Source organism: Ascaphus truei, chromosome 18 (assembly GCF_040206685.1).
Source record: "Ascaphus truei isolate aAscTru1 chromosome 18, aAscTru1.hap1, whole genome shotgun sequence".
Classification (NCBI taxonomy): Eukaryota; Metazoa; Chordata; class Amphibia; order Anura; family Ascaphidae; genus Ascaphus; species Ascaphus truei.
Genome location: NC_134500.1, coordinates 18,402,714 through 18,424,963, shown reverse-complemented (window position 1 = coordinate 18,424,963; position 22,250 = coordinate 18,402,714). Strand labels below are relative to the sequence as shown.

General features: G+C 42.6%; 1 protein-coding gene across 4 annotated transcripts in view; it reads left to right on the top strand.

Annotated features, from left to right (window-relative positions):
• The window catches only part of NEDD4 (NEDD4 E3 ubiquitin protein ligase), a 97,054-nt gene that overhangs the window by 59,011 nt on the left and 15,793 nt on the right, over positions 1 to 22,250 (top strand). For 3 of the 4 annotated variants that reach the window (XM_075575756.1, XM_075575755.1, XM_075575753.1), the window contains 11 exons: positions 2,466 to 2,583; positions 2,805 to 2,972; positions 5,351 to 5,416; positions 6,100 to 6,219; positions 7,191 to 7,385; positions 14,941 to 15,018; positions 16,112 to 16,166; positions 16,253 to 16,311; positions 17,295 to 17,360; positions 19,208 to 19,437; positions 21,062 to 21,183. In XM_075575756.1, coding sequence (XP_075431871.1) covers positions 2,466 to 2,583; positions 2,805 to 2,972; positions 5,351 to 5,416; positions 6,100 to 6,219; positions 7,191 to 7,385; positions 14,941 to 15,018; positions 16,112 to 16,166; positions 16,253 to 16,311; positions 17,295 to 17,360; positions 19,208 to 19,437; positions 21,062 to 21,183 — 1,277 coding nt within the window. The remainder of the gene's footprint in view (positions 1 to 2,465; positions 2,584 to 2,804; positions 2,973 to 5,350; positions 5,417 to 6,099; positions 6,220 to 7,190; positions 7,386 to 14,940; positions 15,019 to 16,111; positions 16,167 to 16,252; positions 16,312 to 17,294; positions 17,361 to 19,207; positions 19,438 to 21,061; positions 21,184 to 22,250) is intronic. The other variant, XM_075575754.1, reaches the window with a different exon arrangement.

Genomic DNA, 22,250 nt, shown 5'->3' with positions numbered 1-22,250 from the left:
ATTCTATTTAATGGTACAGAGTGGAATCTTAGTCTTTTTTCCATATATTCCCTGAATAAGTGAATACTTGTGTTCTTTTGTGTCTTGTAATTGTATGGAACATAATGCTTATAGGCAAATAATTGTATTAACTTGTATCTCACCTAAGTAGAGCTGCAGTGAAAATAGTAATAACATTTACTTTAACCATAAGTCCGTTCAGCAGTGGCTAGGACACCATAAAATGTGTTGCTGCATGCTAATATTCGGCAATATAGTCCCATGCCAACTTGCCTATTTCATAGCTATAAGGCCCTGCTAACAGTTCAAGAACCCTCAATCTGCCCCTAGTGGTTTCTCTTATACATACTTCTCCCATCTTTTTATTTATTTATTTTTCTTGTACATATTCATCCATTCTTTCACATACATTTGTTCTGTTACTGTGTCTGTCACATTCTTCCTGTCTCCGTCACACCCACCACCAATTTCTTCCTCTTTTACCCTTAAAACATTCTATGTCTCCTTTGCTCTCTTCTAATAACTTGTCACTCCTATTTTGTTAATGTAAAAAGAATGGTGAGTGTGTGCTTACCCCCTACCAATAATGTCACAAGTTGTTTAATTACAAATAATGTATGCACAGTTTTTCAAACTAACTTTTTTTTTTTTTTTATTCAAAGCTACAAATCTGTAGTGGTTAAACTGAACACTGTTAAATGAAGAGGAGAACGTTTTCAGCCCCTTAAGTCGGTACTTGATAGAAGCACCTTTTGTAGCGATTACTGCTATGAGTTTCTTTGGATAAGTCTCTACTAGCTTTACACAGTAGGATGGTGACCTTTTTGCCCAATCTTCATGAAAAAATCGATATAGTTCTTATAAGTTTGTTGGGGATCATCGATGGACTGCAAGTCTCGCCATAAATGTTCGATTGGATTCTAGTCAGGACCACTCAAAAAAAATGAATTGTCCTCTTGTTCAGCCACTCCAGTGTGGCTTGGGTTTTGTGCTTCGGGTCATTGCCCTGCTGAAATGTGAATTTTCTCCCCAGTTTCAGAGTCTTGGCTGACTCAAACAGGTTTTCCTGAAGGATTCACCTGTACTTTGAGCCATCCATTCTCCCCAATATCCTGACAAGCTTCTCAGTCCCTGCTGAAGAGAAGCATCCCCAAAACATGATTTTGCTACCACCATGCTTGACAGTTGGTGGTGTTGGTTGGAAGATGTAAGTGTTCACACATCAATAATAAGCTGGTCCCTACATCTAGGCTGTACAACGGGTGACAAAGAAGCCATTACTCAAAAGACATGTGGAAAAAGGTTTTGTGGTCAGATGAGACAAAAAATGGAATTTAGACCAAAACGTCCAAGCGTTGCGTCTGGCGCAAGCCCAACATTGCATGTCACCCAGTCAACACCATCCCAACTGTCAAGCAGGGTGGTGGGAACATCATGTTATGGAGGTGCTTCTCTTCAGGAGGGACTGAATAGCTTGTCCTGGATAGTGGGGAAAATGGGTGGTGCAAAGTACCTGCGAATCCTTGAGGAAACCCTGTTTGAGTCAGCCGAGTCTCTGACACTGGGGAGGAAATTAATATTTCAGCAGGACTATGACCCGAAGCGCACAGCCACACTGGGGTGGTTGAAAAAGAAGATAATTAATGTTCTTGAGTGGCCTAGTCAAAGTCCTGACTTTAATCCAATCAGACATTTTATGGTGAGTCGATCCCCAACAAACTTATCGGAACTGGATCCATTTTCCTTGAATGGGCAAAAATGTCACCATCTTACTGTGCAAAGCTAGTAGAGACCTATCCAAAAAGACTCATGGCAGTAATTGCTGCAAAAGGTACTTCCACCAAGTACTTACGGGGCTGAATAATTATACAACCAGTAAATTTCATTTTGTACATTTCCTTTGCTGACATTTCATATCCTCCTCATATAACAGTGTTTAGTTTAACGACTACAGCTTTGTAGCTTTAAGTTAAAAAAAAGTTTGTTTGAAGAACTGTGCATATATTATTTGTAAATCAACAACTATTATCAAACAGTATTGGTGAATACTTCTGCAAACCACTGTAGGACAACTCCCTCTGAAAGTTTAGTGTTTCACACTATCTGTATATCTTGTGAGTACCATTTTTTATGTGGTCTTCAGAGCGAAATTAGCTCCGGCCCCAGTTCACTCAGAAGGGAACCACATCCCTCTTTTCCGTTAATTACTTTGTGAACAGCTGCTGAAAAGCATAGATGTGCACAAAAGTAATGTGTAATAGTTTACGCCGTATAATAATTCAAAAAGTTCAGTGATTCGATCTGTGTAAATAGAGAACTTTCAAGACGTACCCAAAGTAGATGTTAAGTGAGAGGTAAAGTAAGAATAACATTATTCCTGCTACTTGTGCACCCTAGGCATGATACAGTGAGTTGGTATCTCCTGTACAGTACTAAAATGATGTATTCTGAATATATTGTCCCAGAGATAGCGCTGCTGGTCCAGAGAGTGGGAGTATCCAGTTGGAAGCACAGCGCGCATTCACAACTCGGAGGCAAATCTCTGAAGAAACAGAATGTCCAGAAGCCAGAGATTCTCCAGAGGTGAAACCCTAATTAAGTAATAGTCATATAATTGCATCAGGCAATGTATATTTTAAGGGGGGGGGGAGGTCCTCCTTGTTTTTTTCAACTTAAAATTTTTATTGGATTTTTCAAACAGAAATATGCAGAATTAAAACATCACAATATGGATGATGGGGGGGTGGGGGGGAACAGCAAGCCATGGGTACATCATTATAATGTGTTTTCTTCTGTTTTTATAGAGCTGGGAAATTATAACTGAAGATGAAGCGACCGTATACAGCAACCATAGTGTTCAGTCACAGACTGCACCAAACAATAATGATGTCCAAGCACAAATCACAGAAGAGCTCAGCACAAGGCTTAACATATCTGTGAATGCACCCAATGGGAGACCGAGCTCTAGCACTGTAAGTTAATAGACTTAAAATGTTAACTCCTTAAAATAATATTCTACAACAGAATCCCAAGCAATTGATCAAAGATGAGTTTTAGTTGTTGCATTCATACGATGTAGGACATTTTGTTCAATGTTTAGTGCAGGGGTTCTCGACTCCAGTCCTCCAGACCCCCCCAGCAGGTCACGTTTTCAGGATATCTCTGCTTTAGCACAGGTGGCTCAATCAGTGGCTATCTTCGACTGAGCCACCTGTGCTGAAGCAGGAATATCCTTAAAACCTGACCTCTTAAGGGGTATTGAGGACCAGAGTTAAGAACCCCTGGCTTAGTTAGTAGTGCCCTTGCAATTTTATTTTGTGTTAGCACACTTTACATCTGCTGAGTTTTGTAGTTTTGCCATGCAGGCCGCAACTAGAGAAGCTTTAAAACTGCTTACTATTTCGTAAACAAACATGTACTATAAAGGCAAGTATAATTTATACAGAGATAATAGTCATGGCACAGGATTTTTTTCCCCAAGATTTGCAAGTTGTATAAAATATATTTTTTCCCCCCCAAAAAAAGGTTAACTATATTATGGACATTTGTTAAAGGAGCAATCCATGCCAGCCAATGTTCTTGGTTTTTTTTTATTCTGTTTTATTTAGAATTGTAGCAGGGGGTCTCTGGAGCTCAACCCCCATTCATTTCTGCTCCGGGGAACCCCTGTTTCCAGAGATACCTCAGAAGTAGGTGCCAGTAACTACTCCGGCTCAGCAAATAGGAATTTAACGTTTAAAGCTCCCGCGTCACATGGGCCAATAGGAAGCCACATCAACGACGTCATTGCTTCCTATTGGTCCACAAGGGCGGGAAATCTCTGAAGAGCCAACATATTGTGTACCCTGGTAGCCAAGGAGAGCAGCTGCCGGCACCTACCTATTTCACAGGTAAGTATCTCTGGAAGAAGGGGGCAGCTGAGCTGAAATTAATGGGGTTCAGCTCTGGAGATCCCCTGCTTACTATATATATATATATATATATAATAATTTGCACACAAAATATTCCTCTGGCTTGGATTGCCACTTTAAAGTTGGAATTGGTTTTGATAATTAGCATGCTGCTATTATCATATTCAAACCATTGGTTACATAGAGTAATTAACACAAGTATAGAAGTGCGTAACACAAGAATACAAGTGCTTATAACTGACCAAATTATATATCCTGTGTATTGCTAGAAAGATAATAGAACATATATTTGTCTTGTGCCATCTTCCCTCATTCAAGTGGAGTTATTTCAAGTGCGAAATATAATTAATATAGTGTATATACGCACATTTGATTTGTGACGGAAGGATTACTTGCAGCACAGTTTATTTTCTGGCCTGAGTTTGACTTCAGCGTTGCAGAACCAGTCTTCCTGTATTTCATTTTTTTTTTTTTTTTTTTTTAAAGGCTGCAGTGTTCCAACAATGACAAGAACTAGTGGAAAGTTGGGCTACAAATATTATTCTGAACATACCGCACCTTAAAATGTACTGGAGTGTACAGCAATAAACACTGCACTACAGTACATAAAACCTGTGTGCATTGCTAAGCAAAACTTTTTACGCAGCCTTAAAATAAACTGCATTGCGAACCATTGTTTCCTCAAAAGCATTAAACACGGTATCTGGACATCAACTACTATTTTCAGTCATCGCTTTACGACGAAGTGTAAAAAAACAAGCACAATAAAGCAAATGTTTTCCATGTGCTTTGGTAGTAATGGGTTAAAACATATGTATTCTGGAGGAGCCCCCTGGGCCGTGTTAGTATAAACACTTAGGTTAATATTGTTTAAAAATGTAATCCTTCTTGGAAGTAATAAACCTCTCATAATAAGCCAAGCGTTTTGCTTGTCATCAAGTAACATCGTCCTTTTAAGCCATACAGCCTCTCAGGATAACACATGCAAGGTCTTTGGGAGGACAAAGAACTAGAGGGGTTTGGTATTTTAACACTTGAACAATAGTGCCCCCAGGATATGCTCTGTACATCAGAAGGAACGTTCTTCCCATTTCGCAAGGATGGTAATGATACACAAGGTTAAAGCAGAAGATTTTAAGCAGTAATAATGACCCGTGTTCATACAGTTCAAACAGCATTTTAATTGCATGACATGTTTGGTACGGATTCTGCTACTCTGTAAAAAAATGCTAGTATTACACTCTGCCTGCTTGTTATATTTTCTGTATTATTGGTAACCACACAATAACCAAGAGAAATGAAAAATGGAAGACTCCTGTGAATAGTGTTATTTATATGTAGTTAAATGACACTTCTGTTAAGCACTGATGCTCGTCAACTAAACAAATGTGTTGTACTTTGATTTATTTAACTGAAAGTCTTAAATATATTTTGTAAAGGTCCATTCCAACAGAAGAGAGAGCTTGCAATCGTATACTCACGAAGAGCTTCCTACGTTACCAGTTGTAAGATTGTTTGTACTTTTTATACATGATTTATTGACTGGTTCTTTTGCCTAATTAAACCTCACAATCAAATCTTTTTATATAAAGTTCTCTTTATTCTTAATGATATTTTTAATGGGAGCTGCTTCCATTTTTTTAATATATACATTTGGGCATGTAGAAGCGAGATGATAATTTCCATACCAAAGACAGGAGGCAGTCATGATTATTTGTGTTGTAATGTTTATTTATGGAAACATGGAGTAGCTAGAATGCATTGACATTCATTACTCAATCTCACAAGAAGCAGAAGCCAGAAGGTTTTAAACAAACATTGCACTCTTCACGTCTGTCATATAAAAAAAACCCTGTGAATAGAGGGGGGGAAAAAAAGGGAAGATTAATTTTATAATTTCAAATCAGAGAAACAACCTGGATGATTACTAATGAATGACAGTGCACTTCAAACCATCTGATGCTCTTATAGTAAAAAATGTAACCATAAACCAAATAAGACTGCCTCCTTTAAAGGGTAATGGATTTCCACGGGCTTTATACTCTTTAACTATTGCATGGCTCTGGTACTAGATGAGATGGGGATTACAGCTCCTTTCTGAGCGATCTGTTGCGTTATATTTCGGCAGCATATAAACCATGTGAAGTGCAAGTTAATAAAGTGACCATGCCTTTTTAATCTTTTTTAGTTATTACCTACATCCTCTGGCTTACCTCCTGGTTGGGAAGAAAAACAAGATGACAAAGGGAGATTGTATTACATTGATCATAACACCAGAATGACTACTTGGGAAAAGCCGGTGATGCAGGTAATATGATAATCATACTGACATTTTTAGACCGGTTATATCCAGTATGTAGAAGGAAAGGAGCACAGCATCCGCATCAGTGGATCAAAAATAGATAGGGCAACTCCAGATGTAGTAAAATTGTGTTTATTGCACAATCAGCTTAGCAATGAAGGTGAAGGAAACACACCTTCAAATCACCAATACCGGTTATATCCAATTTCTGATAAGAGCTGTGTGTGTGTTCTATCCAATTCCTGATATTGTCCCTACACACGTGTGTGTGTGTGTGTGTGTGTGTGTGTGTGTGTGTGTGTGTGTGTGTGTGTGTGTGTGTGTGTGTGTGTGTGTGTGTGTGTGTGTGTGTGTGTGTGTGTCTGAATAAGAGTGGCTGATACTTGAAAGCTTTTAATACTTAATACTCCCATGTTAATCCCCAACAAAAGTCCCTGCAAAAAGGGGTAGTTGAAATGTCGATCTGAAATAATAAATCCCAATTTAGATTTTCAAGCAAGTCCACGAGTGGTTTTTGCTGTTCTGTTTTTTGCTGTTCTGTTTTTTTGCTGTTTTTTGCTGTATTTGCCATTAACTGAAACTATAAATGTTTGCAAGAGTTGGCATGTGACTTTTAGTAATCATACATATGCAGGTGTCTTTATTGAGTTTGTACATCTCTTTGCATTGAAGGATGGCTATAAAACATGCTTACTATTTGCAATGTTCTATATTGTCTGTAGGAAATATCTCAATATGCACCACTTTCACTGCAGAACAATTTTTTTTGTTACTTTTCTCCCTCTTCCCCCCCCCCCCCCCCCCTTTCCTTGTTCAATTGAAGTGTGCATGGAGATTTTGTTTATAGAGCTGGTGGCTGTTGAGCAACTTTTCAGGGTTTATTCAAGGTTGTACTATTTATTGCCTCATGTTTTCATTTCAACGTGTCCAGTGACTTTTATTCTCAAGATGTAATAAACATTGGTTATTTGCGACAGGGACCCATGGAAATTGCTCAGCCGCCCCCTGGCCAGAGTTCTTCCACCAGCTTTCAGCCGCAGATTACAACCAATGAATCTGCACAGCTGTCTTTGGACCTGGAACAGGGGTTTCTCCCCAAGGGTTGGGAACTGCGACGTGCACCAAACGGAAGGTCGTTCTTCATCAACCACGTTACCAAAACTACTACATGGGTACTTTGCATCTATATTTTAGATCTCGTTTCATTGTACTGTTTCGTACATAGATTGTTTTGAAGAATCTAAATGTTAACTATAGTGTCCTACAAAAATAGGTAATTTCCTGACGTGAAAGTACAGCTTTTTGTGTTCGTTGCAGGAAACCTTTTAAACACTCTGACCTTAGGGAAACCTTGCAAGTAACTGCGTAATACTTTGAGTACCCTTCAAACAGCAAAATAATCAAATGACGTTGGGTTGTTTTTATGTAGGTTGTGTTATATTGCATTGCTATACTACCTATATTAGAGAGCAGCGTTTAAGATTGTGAATCCTTTCTTTAATTTTAGTTGTTCCATTTGCTCGTATAAAACTTTGCAGCAATAATTATTTGGTAATTTAAAGATGTATGTATGTATGTCTTTATATAGCGCCATTAACGTACATAGCTTCACAGTAGTAATACACGTGACAATCCTATAAATAACAAATACAAATAACAAATCATCAGAGTAACAGTTAGGAAAAGGAGTCCCTGCTCCGAAGAGCTTACAATCTAATTGGTAGGAGGAAGATACAGATACAGTAGGAAGGCATACTGGTAAGTGTCTGTCTGCAAGGGGCCAAGATTTATTTATCAGGTGTATAGTGTTGGCAACAGAGCTACTCATATGCTTTGTTAATAAGCAGGTGTGTTTTAAGGGGGATAGAGAGGGTGCTAGTCGGGTATTGAGGAGAAGGGCATTCCAGATGTGTGGGGTAGTCGGTGAGCGAGGTTTAAGGTGGGAGAGGGCTTTAGATATAAAGGGGGTAGAGAGAAGACATCCTTGAGCGGAACGCAAGAGTCGGGATGGTGCATAGCGAGAAATTAGGGCTCAGATGTAAGGAGGGGAAGAAGGGTGTAAAGCTTTAAAAGTGGAGAGGAGAATTGAATGTGTGATACGGGATTTGATAGGAAGCCAGGAGAGGGATTTCAGCGCTTAGATTTAGGTAACAGTAGAGTGATTCTGGCAGCAGCGTTTAGGATAGATTGTAGGGGAGACACGTGAGCGGCAGGAAGGCCGGACAGCAGGAGGTTACTGTAATCGAGACGGGAGAGAATGAGGGCCTGTGCAGAGTTTTAGCAGTCGAGCAACAGAGGAAAGGGCGTATCTTTGTGATATTGCGGAGGAAAAAGCAACAGGTTTTAGATACGTTTTGAATGTGAGAATAGAAAGTGAGAGAGGAGTCGAGTGTGACCCCTAGGCATCATGCTTGCGCTACTTGGTGTATAACTGAACTTCAAACAGTAATGTGGAATGAGGTAGTGGGGCCAGGTTTGAGAGGAAGGAAGAAGAGCTCTGTTTTTGCCATGTTCAGTTTAAGTCGGCGGAGGGCCATCCAGGATGATATCGCAGAGTGACATTCAGAAACTTTGGTCTGTACAGCAGGTGTATGGTCAGGGGTCTAAAAGTAAATGTGTGTGTCAGCATAGAGGTGATATTTGAACCAAAGAGATGTGATTAGGTCACCTAGAAATAGTGTGTGTAAAATAAAAAGGAGAGGTCCTAGGACAGAGCCCTGGGGTACCCCCACAGAGAGATCGATAGAGGAGGGGTTGGCAGAAGAGACGCTGAAAGTACAATGGGAGAGGTAAGAGGCAATCCAGGATAGAGCTTTAAGAATACAAAGAGTATGGAGAATGTGAAGAAGAGGGTGGTTCCACAGTATCAAATGCTGCAGAGAGGTCGAGTAGAGTGTAATGACCTCTGTCTTTGGCAGCATGGATGTCATTCGTTATTTTAGTGAGGGCTGTTTCAGTGGAGTGAGCAGTGCGAAAGCCAGATTGTAGAGGGGCTAGGAGAGAATAGGTGTTGAGAAAATGGAGCAAGCGAGAAAATACAAGATGTTCAAGGAGTTTAGAGGTAAAAGAAAGGAGGGAGACCGGCTGATAGTTAGAAAGACAAGTAGGGGCAAGAGGCAGCTGAGAGTCGTCTGAGTAGGGAGTCAAAGACAGGGTCGTCGTGGGTTAGACTTGATTAGTGAAGAAAAGTGTTGATAGTGAAAAAAAGTAGGTTTGTTTTGCCTGAGAGGTGGTAGAATTGAAACAGGATAGCATACATTTGTAGTGAAGGAAGTCTGCGAGAGTGTAAGATTTCTTCCAGAGACGTTCAGAGGAACGAGTGCAGGAATGCTGCATGCGCGTGTGTGAATTTAGCCAGGGTCGGGGGTTAGAAGGGCGAGAACGGCAGAGCGAAAGCGGGGCATGTAGATCAAGAGAAGAGGATAGGGCATAGTTGTAGTTCTTGATCAGGTTGTCGGGGTCTGGAGCAGGGCTGAGGGAGGACCGCAAAGTGGAAACAAAAGCTGGTAAGTTAATAGAGCGCAGGTCTCTGCAGAAGTGAGGGGGAGAAGCGAGAGAGAGAAGATTAGATGATGGTCAGAGAGAGGAAGGAAGGAAATGGAGAAATCAGTGAGAAGTTTTTAGTGAAAACCAGGTCTAGGTAGTGGCCATATCCTTGTGGTTGCTGGCTGCAGTCCACTGTTGAAGGCCAAAAGAAGAGGTTAGAGAGAGAAAGCGGGAAGCCCAAGGAAGAGAGAGCATCAATATAGCAGTTGAAGTCCCCAAGGAGAAGAACAGTGTAGTCAGAGGAGAGAAAGGAGAGCCAGGATTCAAAGTGAGAGAAAAAGGCAGAAGAGGGATGAGTAGAGGTAGGCGGGCGATAGATGACCGCCATGTGGATAATGAGAGGGGAGAAAATCTGGACAGTGTGAGCCTCAAAGGAGGGAAAAGCAAGAGAGGGAGGAATAGGAAGTGTCCGGTAGTAGCAGATAGAGGATAGCAGGAGCCCCACACCTCAACCCCTGCCACCAGGGCGAGGAGTGTGGGAGAAAGAGAGGCCACCATAAGAGAAGGCAGCTTCCAGAGCAGAGTCGGACTGAGTGAGCCAAGTCTCACTTATAGCAAAGAGGAGCAGAGAGTGAGAGAGAAGTCAAGCACAGAGAGGAACTTGCTAGAAATGGAGCGAGCATTCCAAAGGGCACAGGAGAAAGGGAGAGTGGAGGGAGGTGAGGGCATGGGTGTGAGGTTAGAGGGGTTCACACCAGAGGGAGTGGAAGTTGCATGTGGAAGGCGAGGACGAGAGCAAGTACAAATAAGTCGGGGACCAGGATTGGGAAAGAGATATCCCCAGAAGCAAGGAGGAGACGCATGGAAAGAAAGAGAATAAATGAGGATGATTTGTAGGGGTGTGTTTTAGTGCAGGGGATATAGCGTCAGAGGGCGCAGGTAAGAAAAGGAGTTCAGGTGAACTAAGAAGTGACGGAGAGGAGAGATGGAGATTCAGCTTAACCCCGTTATAACGCGGTTTTCACGTGGCTCCCGTTTAAAAAATAAATAAATAAATTTACATTTTTTTTTACATTTTTACTGCGCACACTGCGCACACTGCACACACTGCGCACACTGCACACACTGCGCACACTGCACACACTGCGCACACTCTCACTGCACACACTCTCACTGCACACACTCTCACTGCACACACTCTCACTGCACACACTCTCACTGCACACACTCTCACTGCATACACTCTCACTGCACACACTCTCACTGCACACACTCTCACTGCACACACTCTCACTGCACACACTCTCACTGCACACACTCTCACTGCACACTGCACACACTCTCACTGCACACACTCTCACTGCACACACTCTCACTGCACACACTCTCACTGCACACACTGCACTCACTGCACACACTCTCAGCACTCACTGCACACACTCTCAGCACTCACTGCACACACTCTCAGCACTCACTGCACACACTCTCAGCACTCACTGCACACACTCTCAGCACTCACTGCACACACTCTCAGCACTCACTGCACACACTCTCAGCACTCACTGCACACACTCTCAGCACTCACTGCACACACTCCCAGCTCTCACTGCACACACTCCCAGCACTCACTGCACACACTCTCACTGCGCACACTCTCACTGCGCACACTCTCACTGCGCACACTCTCACTGCGCACACTCTCACTGCGCACACTCACTGCGCACACACTCACTGCGCACACACTCACTGCGCACACACTCACTGCGCACACTCTCACTGCGCACACTCTCACTGCGCACACTCTCACTGCACACACTCTCACTGCACACACTGTAAACTGCTCACAGCACACACGCACACTGCACACACTCACTGCACACACTCCCAGCACTCACTGCACACACTCTCACTGCACACTGCACACACTCTCACTGCACACTGCACACACTCTCACTGCACACTGCACACACTCTCACTGCACACTGCACACACTCTCACTGCACACTGCACACACTCTCACTGCACACTGCACACACTCTCACTGCACACTGCACACACTCTCACTGCACACTGCACACACTCTCACTGCACACTGCACACACTCCCAGCACTCACTGCACACACTGCACATACTCACTGCACTGCTCACAGCACACGCTCTCACTGCACACTGCACACACTCACTGCACACTGCACACACACACTGCACACACTCTCACTGCACACTGCACACACTACCAGCACTCACTGCACACACTCTCACTGCACACTGCACACACTACCAGCACTCACTGCACACACTCTCACTGCACACACTCTCACTGCACACACTACCAGCACTCACTGCACACACTACCAGCGCTCACTGCACACTGCACACACACTGCACACTGCACACTGCACACACACTGCACACTGCACACACTCTCACTGCACACACTCTCAGCACTCACTGCACACACACTCAGCTCTCACTGCACACACTCCCAGCTCTCACTGCACACACTCCCAGCTCTCACTGCACACACTCCCAGCTCTCACTGCACACACTCCCAGCTCTCACTGCACACACTCCCAGCTCTCACTGCACACACTCACTGCTCTCACTGCACACACTCACTGCACACACTCACTGCACACACCACACACACTCACTGCACACACTCTCACTGCACACACTGCACACACTCCCAGCACTCACTGCACACTGCTCACAGCACACACTCCACACTGCTCACAGCACACACTCTCACTGCACACATTCTCACTGCACACACTACCAGCACTCACTGCACACTGCTCACAGCACACACTCCACACTGCTCACAGCACACACTCCACACTGCTCACAGCACACACTCTCACTGCACACTGCACACATTCTCACTGCACACACTACCAGCACTCACTGCACACTGCACACTCACTGTACACTGCACACACTCACACTGCACACACTCACACTGCACACACTCTCACTGCACACACTCTCAGCACTCACTGCACACACTCACATTGCACACACTCACTGCACACACTCTCAGCACTCACTGCACTCACTGCACACACTCTCAGCACTCACTGCACACACTCTCAGCACTCACTGCACACACTCTCAGCACTCACTGCACACACTCTCAGCACTCACTGCACACACTCTCAGCACTCACTGCACACTCTCACTGCACACTCTCACTGCACACACTCACTGCACACACTCACTGCACACACTCACTGCACACACTCACTGCACACACTCACTGCACACACTCACTGCACACACTCACTGCACACACTCACTGCACACACTCTCACTGCACACACTCTCACTGCACACACTCCCAGCACTCACTGCACACAGCACACACAGCACTAACAGCACTCTCTCACAGCACTCTCTCACAGCACTCTCTCACAGCACTCTCTCACAGCACACTCTCACAGCACACTCTCACAGCACACTCTCACAGCACACTCTCACAGCACACTCTCACAGCACACTCTCACAGCACACTCTCACAGCACACTACACTGCACTGCACAGCACACCACACTCACACCACACCTCCCACTCCCCCTCCCTACCTTTGGTGTCGGCTGCTGAGATCGGAGCGGAGGTGGCATCGGGACGAGGGGGGGTTGTCGGGACGAGGGGGGGTGTCGGGAGGAGGGGGATGGTGTTGATGCCGGTAAGGGGGTCAGTGAGGAGCAGGCTGGGACTCGAAGGGCAGCGTGGGCTAGGCCCAAAACTGATTATGCCGCAGAGGGCCGGTAGGTGTGGGGGCCTCGGGGGGGGGGGGGGAGGAGGAAGTGGATGCCGGTGGAGGGGGATGGATGCCGGTGGTGGGGGATGGATGCCGGTGGTGGGAGGTAAGGAGCAGGTTGCGGCTGGACTCGGAGGGGCGCTGCTGGGGGACGTGTAGGGCTTCCGGCCACCTCTTCCTCCCTCCCCTCCCTCTCTCCCTCCCCTCCCTGTCTCCCTCCCCTCTCCCCCCTCCCTCCTCCCTCCTCTCACCCCTCCCCCCCTCCCTCCCCTTCCCCCCCTCCCTCCCCTTCCCCCCCTCCCTCCCCTCCCTCCCCTTCCTCCCCTCCCTCCCCTTCCCCCCCTCCCTCCCCTCCCCTCCCGATCGGGCGCGCGGTGGCCATTTTTTTTTAATTAGCGCGACACCGGTTCTAGCGCGGTTGGATCGGGTGGCCCCCGAGGACCGCGCTATAACGGGGTTAAGCTGTATATGAATAGAGTTAGACAGTGGGGGTGGTAGAAAGAAGTGCATTATTTGAGAAGAAGTGAGGTCACAGCAAATATAGAGTGTAAAAGTGGCATCACAGCAATAGTTAAGTGCTGAGGCGTGCAGTCTAGGATAGATAATATCCTCCTTTCCAGCGTAGTTCAAAATCCAGGATTCAGGGCCAGTAGGTGTTTTGTTGTCCACTTGTTCACTCCTTTTGAAAGGCTCCCATCTCACTGACTTAGCTTTAATCCAACAAGTCACGTCTCTCCCCAATATCTTTGTTGTTCTCAAGGAATTTGGTTCCTTTTCTGCCTTAATTAGAATCTTTTTGATGAAGATATATTCTTTTCTCTGGTCAACATTTTTCTCGTTTCATCAAAGCCCTGAGTAAACTAATAGAAGACTGAACAGATTTTACACTTTGTGATACAGTAGTTTAGTATATGTTAAAAAGACATTTCGTTCACAGATTCAATATTCATTCCATACTATATACCAGTATAGAATTATTCACTGAAGATTTCTCATTTGGATTGGAATAATACGATTGCACAGATCTATAGATCTCTCCTGTTCTGTAATTAGAGCTTGGGATACCTTGAGCTTCAATCATTCTTACTTAATCAGTTATCGGTTATTTGCACGTATTGTTCACTTACATTGTTAAATTACCGCTTTCTGGTACAAAAAAGGAGCAATGTGATCTTGCCATCAATAAAAATGACTGCCCACAACTTTATTGCCAGCAGGCCAAATGAAAAGGGGATTATTAGCTTTGATGCATTACACTTCCCTTATTTAGTTGCTGGCAGTGGTTTTTACGTTATAAAGATTTTTCTAACTATGAACTTGACATGGGGTATGTTGTGAACCAGTAAGGGCTTCCATTGGCAAATCTAGGGAGACCTGCTACTTGTACAAAAATGCCATTTGTTTTTTTTAAGTATAAGCCTAAAATTGTCTTCAATCTTTATTTCACTGATGTTAATTCTCATAATTTTTCTAAAAGGAAGACCCAAGATTGAGGATTCCAGTTCAGTTGAGGCCAAAGCCACCCATAGATCTCACAGATCTGGGACCATTACTTGTAAGTGAAAAGCCCAAAATTAAAATGAAAATTAAAAAATATTTATGCAATAGCATCGTTTGGTTTCTGCGTCAAAAGTGTTTATTCACCCTTTTTTCTAATGTATCTGATGTTGGCACGTAAAACTGATGCGACAGGTCTGTCATATCAACCTTGGAAAACTCCAAAATTGGGTGTCGGAAAGAAAGGAAATTGAGTGGTTATGAAGACTCTAGCAATATTTTTGTTATTAATAATGCATATACGCTTGAATGTTTTTCACTGTGACTAATTGTAAGTTTTAATTAACAACTCTCCAGGTTTTAATAATTGAATTAATCTGCATTATTATTATTATTTAGAAACCTTCAGACTAAAAAAAAAAAAAAAATAATAATTATCTGCTTCGCTATGGAAAGGTCATACAACGTATTGCAGAATGCTACAGGTGCACGTTAACCAAAGGGTTAAAGAACATATCTGAAAGAATGATACCCAAGTCATTGTAATATATGTAATTAAATGTAGGCATTTAGAAGAATTGGTTTAAATAGTATTTAGAGAAGAACAAAGTGTGTGTTCCTTGTAAAGTGATATGCTATGATTAATGCCTCCACTTGAATAGTCATTCTAGCAAAAGTGGTGGGTAGGACTCTATCCGGAAAATACTGTACTTAACTTTACAGAGCCCTCATATCTAATCTGTAAATCTAAAGAAAGTAACCGGGGGAACTAAGAGTTAAAACCGCAATCCACCTCCCCAAAAACCTATTCAATATTAACTTGTATAAAGCTAGCAGTTTCTGCGCTTAAAAATAAAAAAATAATAATAATTACTTTCATTAATGTGTATTGTCTGAGGTTACGATGGTGACCTATAGGCTGGAATGGGCTCTGGGGAAAGCTAGACTTTTCTGACACTTAATATTTCAATTGCTTTTATCCCCCCCCCCCTGAGCGGAATCGGATGTTAAAAATAGAAACGGCATTGGAAATGGTAAGAAGAGATCTCTGAAAAGGAAAATACAGAAAATAGGTGACCGGTGCCGGCCACGTGTTTTGATAAAGATATCATTGTTGAATGTTGATGTCATTTTCTGGTTCCTTCTTGCAGCCTGGATGGGAAGAGAGAACGCATACTGATGGAAGAGTCTTCTACATTGACCACAGTAAGCAATTGTGCCTTTAATCAACAAAACGGTCACTATCAATGTGTTTATAAAGGTGAAGTAATACGCAGTTTAATCTATTGTAGACACAAAGCGAACGCAATGGGAGGATCCTCGCTTACAGAATGCAGCAATAACTGGACCAGTGAGTTTTATTTTGGGTGCTTGACCTGCTCTGTTTGTTGGCCGTCAAAAAAAATAAATTGTGTGGGTTTTTTTTTTTTTAACGTCACAGTTGTTTCAACAGACGAGCACACTGACTTTTCTTTAGAGTGTAACATTTTGAAAAAGAAACCCAAGTTTTACAGTTGCCAGTTCCCATACATGTTACAATAGCATCCAATACAAAATAGCATGTGCTAAAATTCAAGCATAGTACAAGTTACATTTGGAGTTTTACTATAAAGCAGCAATCCCTGCTGCTCGTGTTTTTGAAGGCTGGAAACCAGGGAATACCACAGCTAAACCGCATTATTTTGATGACGGATCTATGGTGCATACTGTCCAACATTGCACAGATGAAAGAAGGAACGCATGCGTATATTAATCGCCTCCTTGTATTGATGCCCCACCCCCTCTAAAACATTTACAAATCAATAAACCAGCCTCTTACTCAACGTCCCAGGCTGCAGTGTTGTCCAGTGGCCGAGGGACCGACCAGGTTTCCAGGCATAGAGTGGAGTCGGCAGCAGTCCCGGGGATCCGAACCAACTTTCCCTGCTGCTGCACAGTAATTAAAATCTACAAACTGATAGGCTGGCCATGTAGTGATGCCACGCGGGCAGCTCATCAGCATCGCCAAAGACTTTGATTGGCCCTTTGTCGCAGCGAGGTGCCATGGAGCAGCGGGGAAACTGGTGCATTCTGAGCCTATGATGGTGTACGCTATAAAACCAGAAATCCTATATTTTTTTCATTTTGTTTGAACCTTTCTAGGATTTTTTTCTCTCCTGTGTTATATATAAAAATAAATAAAATATGATGTAATCTGCATGGCAGTGTGTTTGCATCTCCACACACAGCCAAATCAAGGTCAAAACAACGACTAACCAACAATTTGCTTTTCTACCAACCTAACTGAACTTTGTCTTGCTTGCATTTTAATTGAAACTTACTTTCTCTGTTAAGGCTGTGCCATATTCCCGGGATTACAAAAGAAAATATGAGTACTTCCGAAAGAAACTTAAGAAGCAGGTTAGTAAATGTTACGCTGTTTCTGAACGTGTGTGTTTGCATTTATTTTGGGCTATTCAACTGTATAGGAGGATGTCATTTGAAAACGTTTGAAAGATGTAGTGCATGTATTCCCTATAAAGCCTGGAGGGGACAGTACATCTCAGGGGGTAGGGGGGGGGGGGGAAGAGGGGGTTAGGTTCAGCTCCGGAAGACACCCTGTTCCCACCAATGCTTAGAAAAATGAAATAAACAAATTGGTAGAGGTGCTTCTTTTAACCCTTTTGGTGCCCATGGACTTGGCTTCTGCATGGGGTCTGGCACTCAAGGGGGGGCCCCATGATGTAGTAGCTACGTCTTAATCATACTGCTTGTTTTTGTTGGGGAGATTTGCGTCGAGCGCAGTACGCGATCTATCAGGAGGGGGACTCCTCCCTTCCTTTCCATCTTCAGTGACAGAGCAATCACGTGACCGCAAGTGCCGGGCAGGTGGCAGCACTCCCCTGGTTCCATGTCCCCAATGGCACTCAAAGGGTTACTATTCTCCAGCATATTGAGACACTTCGGTCGCTTTTCATTTAGGCCCCAATGTAATAATTGTGAGACGCAGAGTAAGCCCCAGTGAGCACTGCATTAACTTACATGCAAGTGAATTCACTGTTAACTATGCGTTACACTGCTTCTCATTATTTTTAATAGGGGAGTTGGTATAAAGCAGGGGTGGCCAACTCCAGTCCTCGAGTGCCACCAACAGGTCAGGTTTTAAGGATATCCCTGCTTCAGCACAGGTAGGTAAATCAGCGGCTCAGTCAATGACTGAGCTACCTGTGCTGAAGCCGATATATGCTTAAACTCTGACCTGTTGGTGACCCTTGAGAGCTGGAGTTGGCCACTCCTAGTATAAAAGATATTTCATTTCTTCTAGCAATGTTATCAATAAAAAAAATGACTTGTCACATGCTTAATTTTTTTTCTATATGCATTTCAGCAGTTCTTTAACGCCAGTGAAACGCTTTAACATAAGGTCTTCTACAGGGATAAAACTCTTTCATACATTCTCTTTTTACCTATTGATTATGGTACTTTCTTTCTTGGTTTTCCTGGAGCCTCGGTTTACTATTTTTCATGTCCTTTCTCCACCCATGACTTCCTCCATGGACCTTAAAAGTTATTCCAAGCTCTTACTTGGGCATCACTGGGTCAGACGAGGCCAATAGTTTCGGGACCGTTGTGTTCTTGCAGGGCAAGTGAAGCTCCTTTTTCACATTTTTAGATTACCACCACTGCCTCTGAATTCACCTTTATCTCCAAAAAGGAGAGACAAAATAGCAAGGCGAGAGGAGCTACCAACGAAAGATGGGAAGGCAGCAAGAGAAAAACTGAATGACAGCCAAAAAGATGAAATAACAAGGGACTTGAAAGGGAGAAAAACAGAATGAAAAAGAGGTGGAGAAAGAAAAACATCCTTCCAAAGCATAATGCATATTTAGCATACTTGGTTAAAGCACCCAAACGTTAAACAAATAATGTTTGTTTTACTGGGTTTATTTAGGCTACAGGCACAGATAAATCCGGCTGGTTTAGTTTGATACAAAGTATTCCCTTTCTTTTCAAAGACAGATTCACGGTTTCTAAGGTCTGTAATGGTTTTAAAGAGCTTGAATTAGTAATTGATTGCCTTATACACACAATATATCCAACTCTCTTTTATGGATCTTAAATTGAATACAAAGGGTCTATTTTGTCAACCACAAGTGACCATATATAAACTGCTGTTACTGCAAACCATTTAGCATGTCTAAAACCAAAATAATATTTTCTTCCAAGTCTATTGCTTTATTAATTACATTTTTTTTCCGTTTTTACAGCCCGATATTCCAAATAGGTTTGAAATGAAGTTGCGTCGCACAGCCATTCTCGAAGATTCCTACAGAAGAATTATAGCTGTGAAAAGGGCTGATGTCCTCAAAGCGCGTCTTTGGATTGAATTTGATAGTGAAAAAGGCTTGGACTATGGGGGAGTGGCCAGGGAATGGTTCTTCCTGATCTCCAAAGAAATGTTCAATCCCTATTACGGCCTTTTTGAATACTCGGCCACGTAAGTTCATCGATGGGCAATATTTAAAATGGATAGCAAAGTGCCCTGTCTGCTTAAGCGCCTTGCAACACACTGCAACCTAAAGCAACCCCCCCTTCTTGGCGGTGAGAGTTAAAACTGATGAAAGGTTATTATATTCACATTAATATCTGAGTAGGAAAAGGTTCAAATACAAATGGTTTTAAATGTAAGCGAATACTAGTTGGAAGTTTCCACCAACAGCCTAAAACGTACTCTTTTCATTGAAAAGCGTGGATCTGGTACTCAAACAAACATCTGCCTAATATAAATGTCCGGAAAATAATGAAGATAGGGTACCTCCTTCTAATTCCTTGGCATATGACAATGTCCTTAGTGTAGTGCGGGGAGAATGGTGCCTAGTGTCTCCCGTGGGTTTAACACATAGAGCCAGAACAGGCATACTAATTAATCTCCCCAGTAAGCACAATTCCAGGTATATGGTAATAATAGGAGAACAGCTCACTTTTGGAATTTTATTCGATCCTTGAAGGTCCTGTGATGTGCATCCGCTGTGAATTAGTAGCAGGAACAAAAGTACAAAAAAATAGCGGATCACTATCCAGAGTCATAAAGGATCCAGAGGGAGCTCATTCATAAAAGATTAAATACTTTATTGGGTCATACAAAAAAACCCTAGAGGTAGGGAAAACATGCAACGCGTTTCGCGCATGTAGCGCTTCATCATGTTGTGCGCTCCGTGTTTTTTTTTTTTTTCCCTGTACTTTTGTTCCTCCTTTTCATTGAAAGAATACATCCAGTTGTTAGCTTTACGGTGTAATTCTACTCCACAGCACCTAAAGCCCAATAATCCTGTTTAAAGATGCACAGAATGATGCTATTTGGTGAAAGACTTCCAGCTCATTATTGCTCTGGGTGACAAGTTGGCAAAGTAGTGACGTAACGAGCAAGGCTGGCTTGTCCAGAGTCTTCATGTTGACCCCACTTTTATTTTTATTTTATTTTTATTTATTTTTCTGAGAGAGGGGCCCTGAAACACAAATATTTTTAGTTTCAGACATAAGTACAGTACACACAGGCATTTCCACCCCTTCTGGATTTAAACTGCTTCTTCAATTTCTTTTACTAGAACTTTGAGGTTGCAGACTCGCTATGTACCACAGCACAGAAACAAGCCGTGTTTTGTGGATAGTAATTTAATCAGCATTGACCCTCGAGCATATTCTGCTGCCAGGAAAATAAACGAAGACAGTGAGGAACCTATACATATGTTGCAGAACTTTTTTTTCCACTTTGCTTGGGATGGATCAAAGGTTCTGGCTATCTTCCTACTACAATATCACTTAGACAAATTACCATATGTTTTGGAAGACGTACCCATTGGGCCTCAGCTGGGACAGGGTCTAGAAAGAAGGCCACACTGAGGCTGACATTTACAAAACATAATTGTTGTGCCATGCGTTTTAAAGAATCAGTAAAAGCTTTGTGTTATTTTGGTTCAGTGTATGGAATATAACCTGGAGCTATAACTTCTCTGGCAGGTATTGCAGAGAAATGCATTGCATGTTCATCCAGAAATTGTGGTTGCTTTCAAGAAAGGAGATAACATGAATTAAAATGGTCTTGTATTTTTTTTTCTTCACAGGGATAATTATACCTTACAGATCAATCCGAATTCCGGGCTATGCAACGAAGATCACCTTTCTTATTTCAAGTTTATTGGCCGTGTGGCTGGCATGGCAGTGTATCATGGAAAGCTTCTTGACGGTTGGTTTGAATTTTGGGTGATGTTTCTTGCCAAAACCACAGTCTTGGTAGAATACAAAGTTTAAATTTACTAAGCAGCCTTCTGTCAGACATCTGGAGCCCTTTAGTTTGGGGATGTGAGGGGTCTTCCAGTGCCGGAAGGTGCCTTATGGCAGAAGACGGCTCTGTAAATATGGCCCCTAATGTATTTCTCTCTGTGACAAGAGTAGGGGATTAAATGATGTGTATACAAACTGCAAGATTCGTGCATTGTGGTATATCTCTGAGGATATGGGAGAATACACAAATATATTGCTTTCGTTAGCATATATTGATCAAGCTGCTCAATACTTCAAGATGTGTGTGTATGTGTGTGTATATATATATATATATATATATATATATATATATATATATATATATATATATATATATATATATATATATATATAAAACAAAAAAACAATATGAAGTAGCGCCGCTAAATAACCAGTTAATTATAAATATTAATTATAAATTACTAGTGGGAGAGACAATAGCTAATTGGATAGGCTTGAAGGGGCAGCTAGATAGGGCTAGTACACTATGATAAAACTTTAAAATAAACAATTGGCAATGCAATCTCCTGACAAAAAACCCTAAAGGAAAAAATATAAAAAATCTAAAAAATGTATTTATTAATAAAAAATATATAGAAAAAATTGTCAAAAGATAAAAATATAATAAAAAACCTTCAATACATAAAGTCCTGTTCCAGTGGAAATGTCCTTGGTTTCTTGCAGCCCGTTTCAAAGGGATCACCAGTCCCTAGTGATATCTGGAAAAAAGAACAAAAAAGAAACAGGCGCACACCTAGTGCATTACCACAATAAAAATGTATTGGATGAACATAAAATCTAACAAATGGCCACTCACAAGGATACAGCAAATAAAAGCATGTATGAGATAGGCTCTCGTGCCTTGCAGCTCAGTCACCAGCGTCCGTCCGCAATCAGTGGCGTCGTCACGTGGATCAGCCTCGCGAACCGGAACCGGAAGAGGGGTCTTTCAACTTCAGTCCGGCCGCCATTTGCCCACAAACACTGATG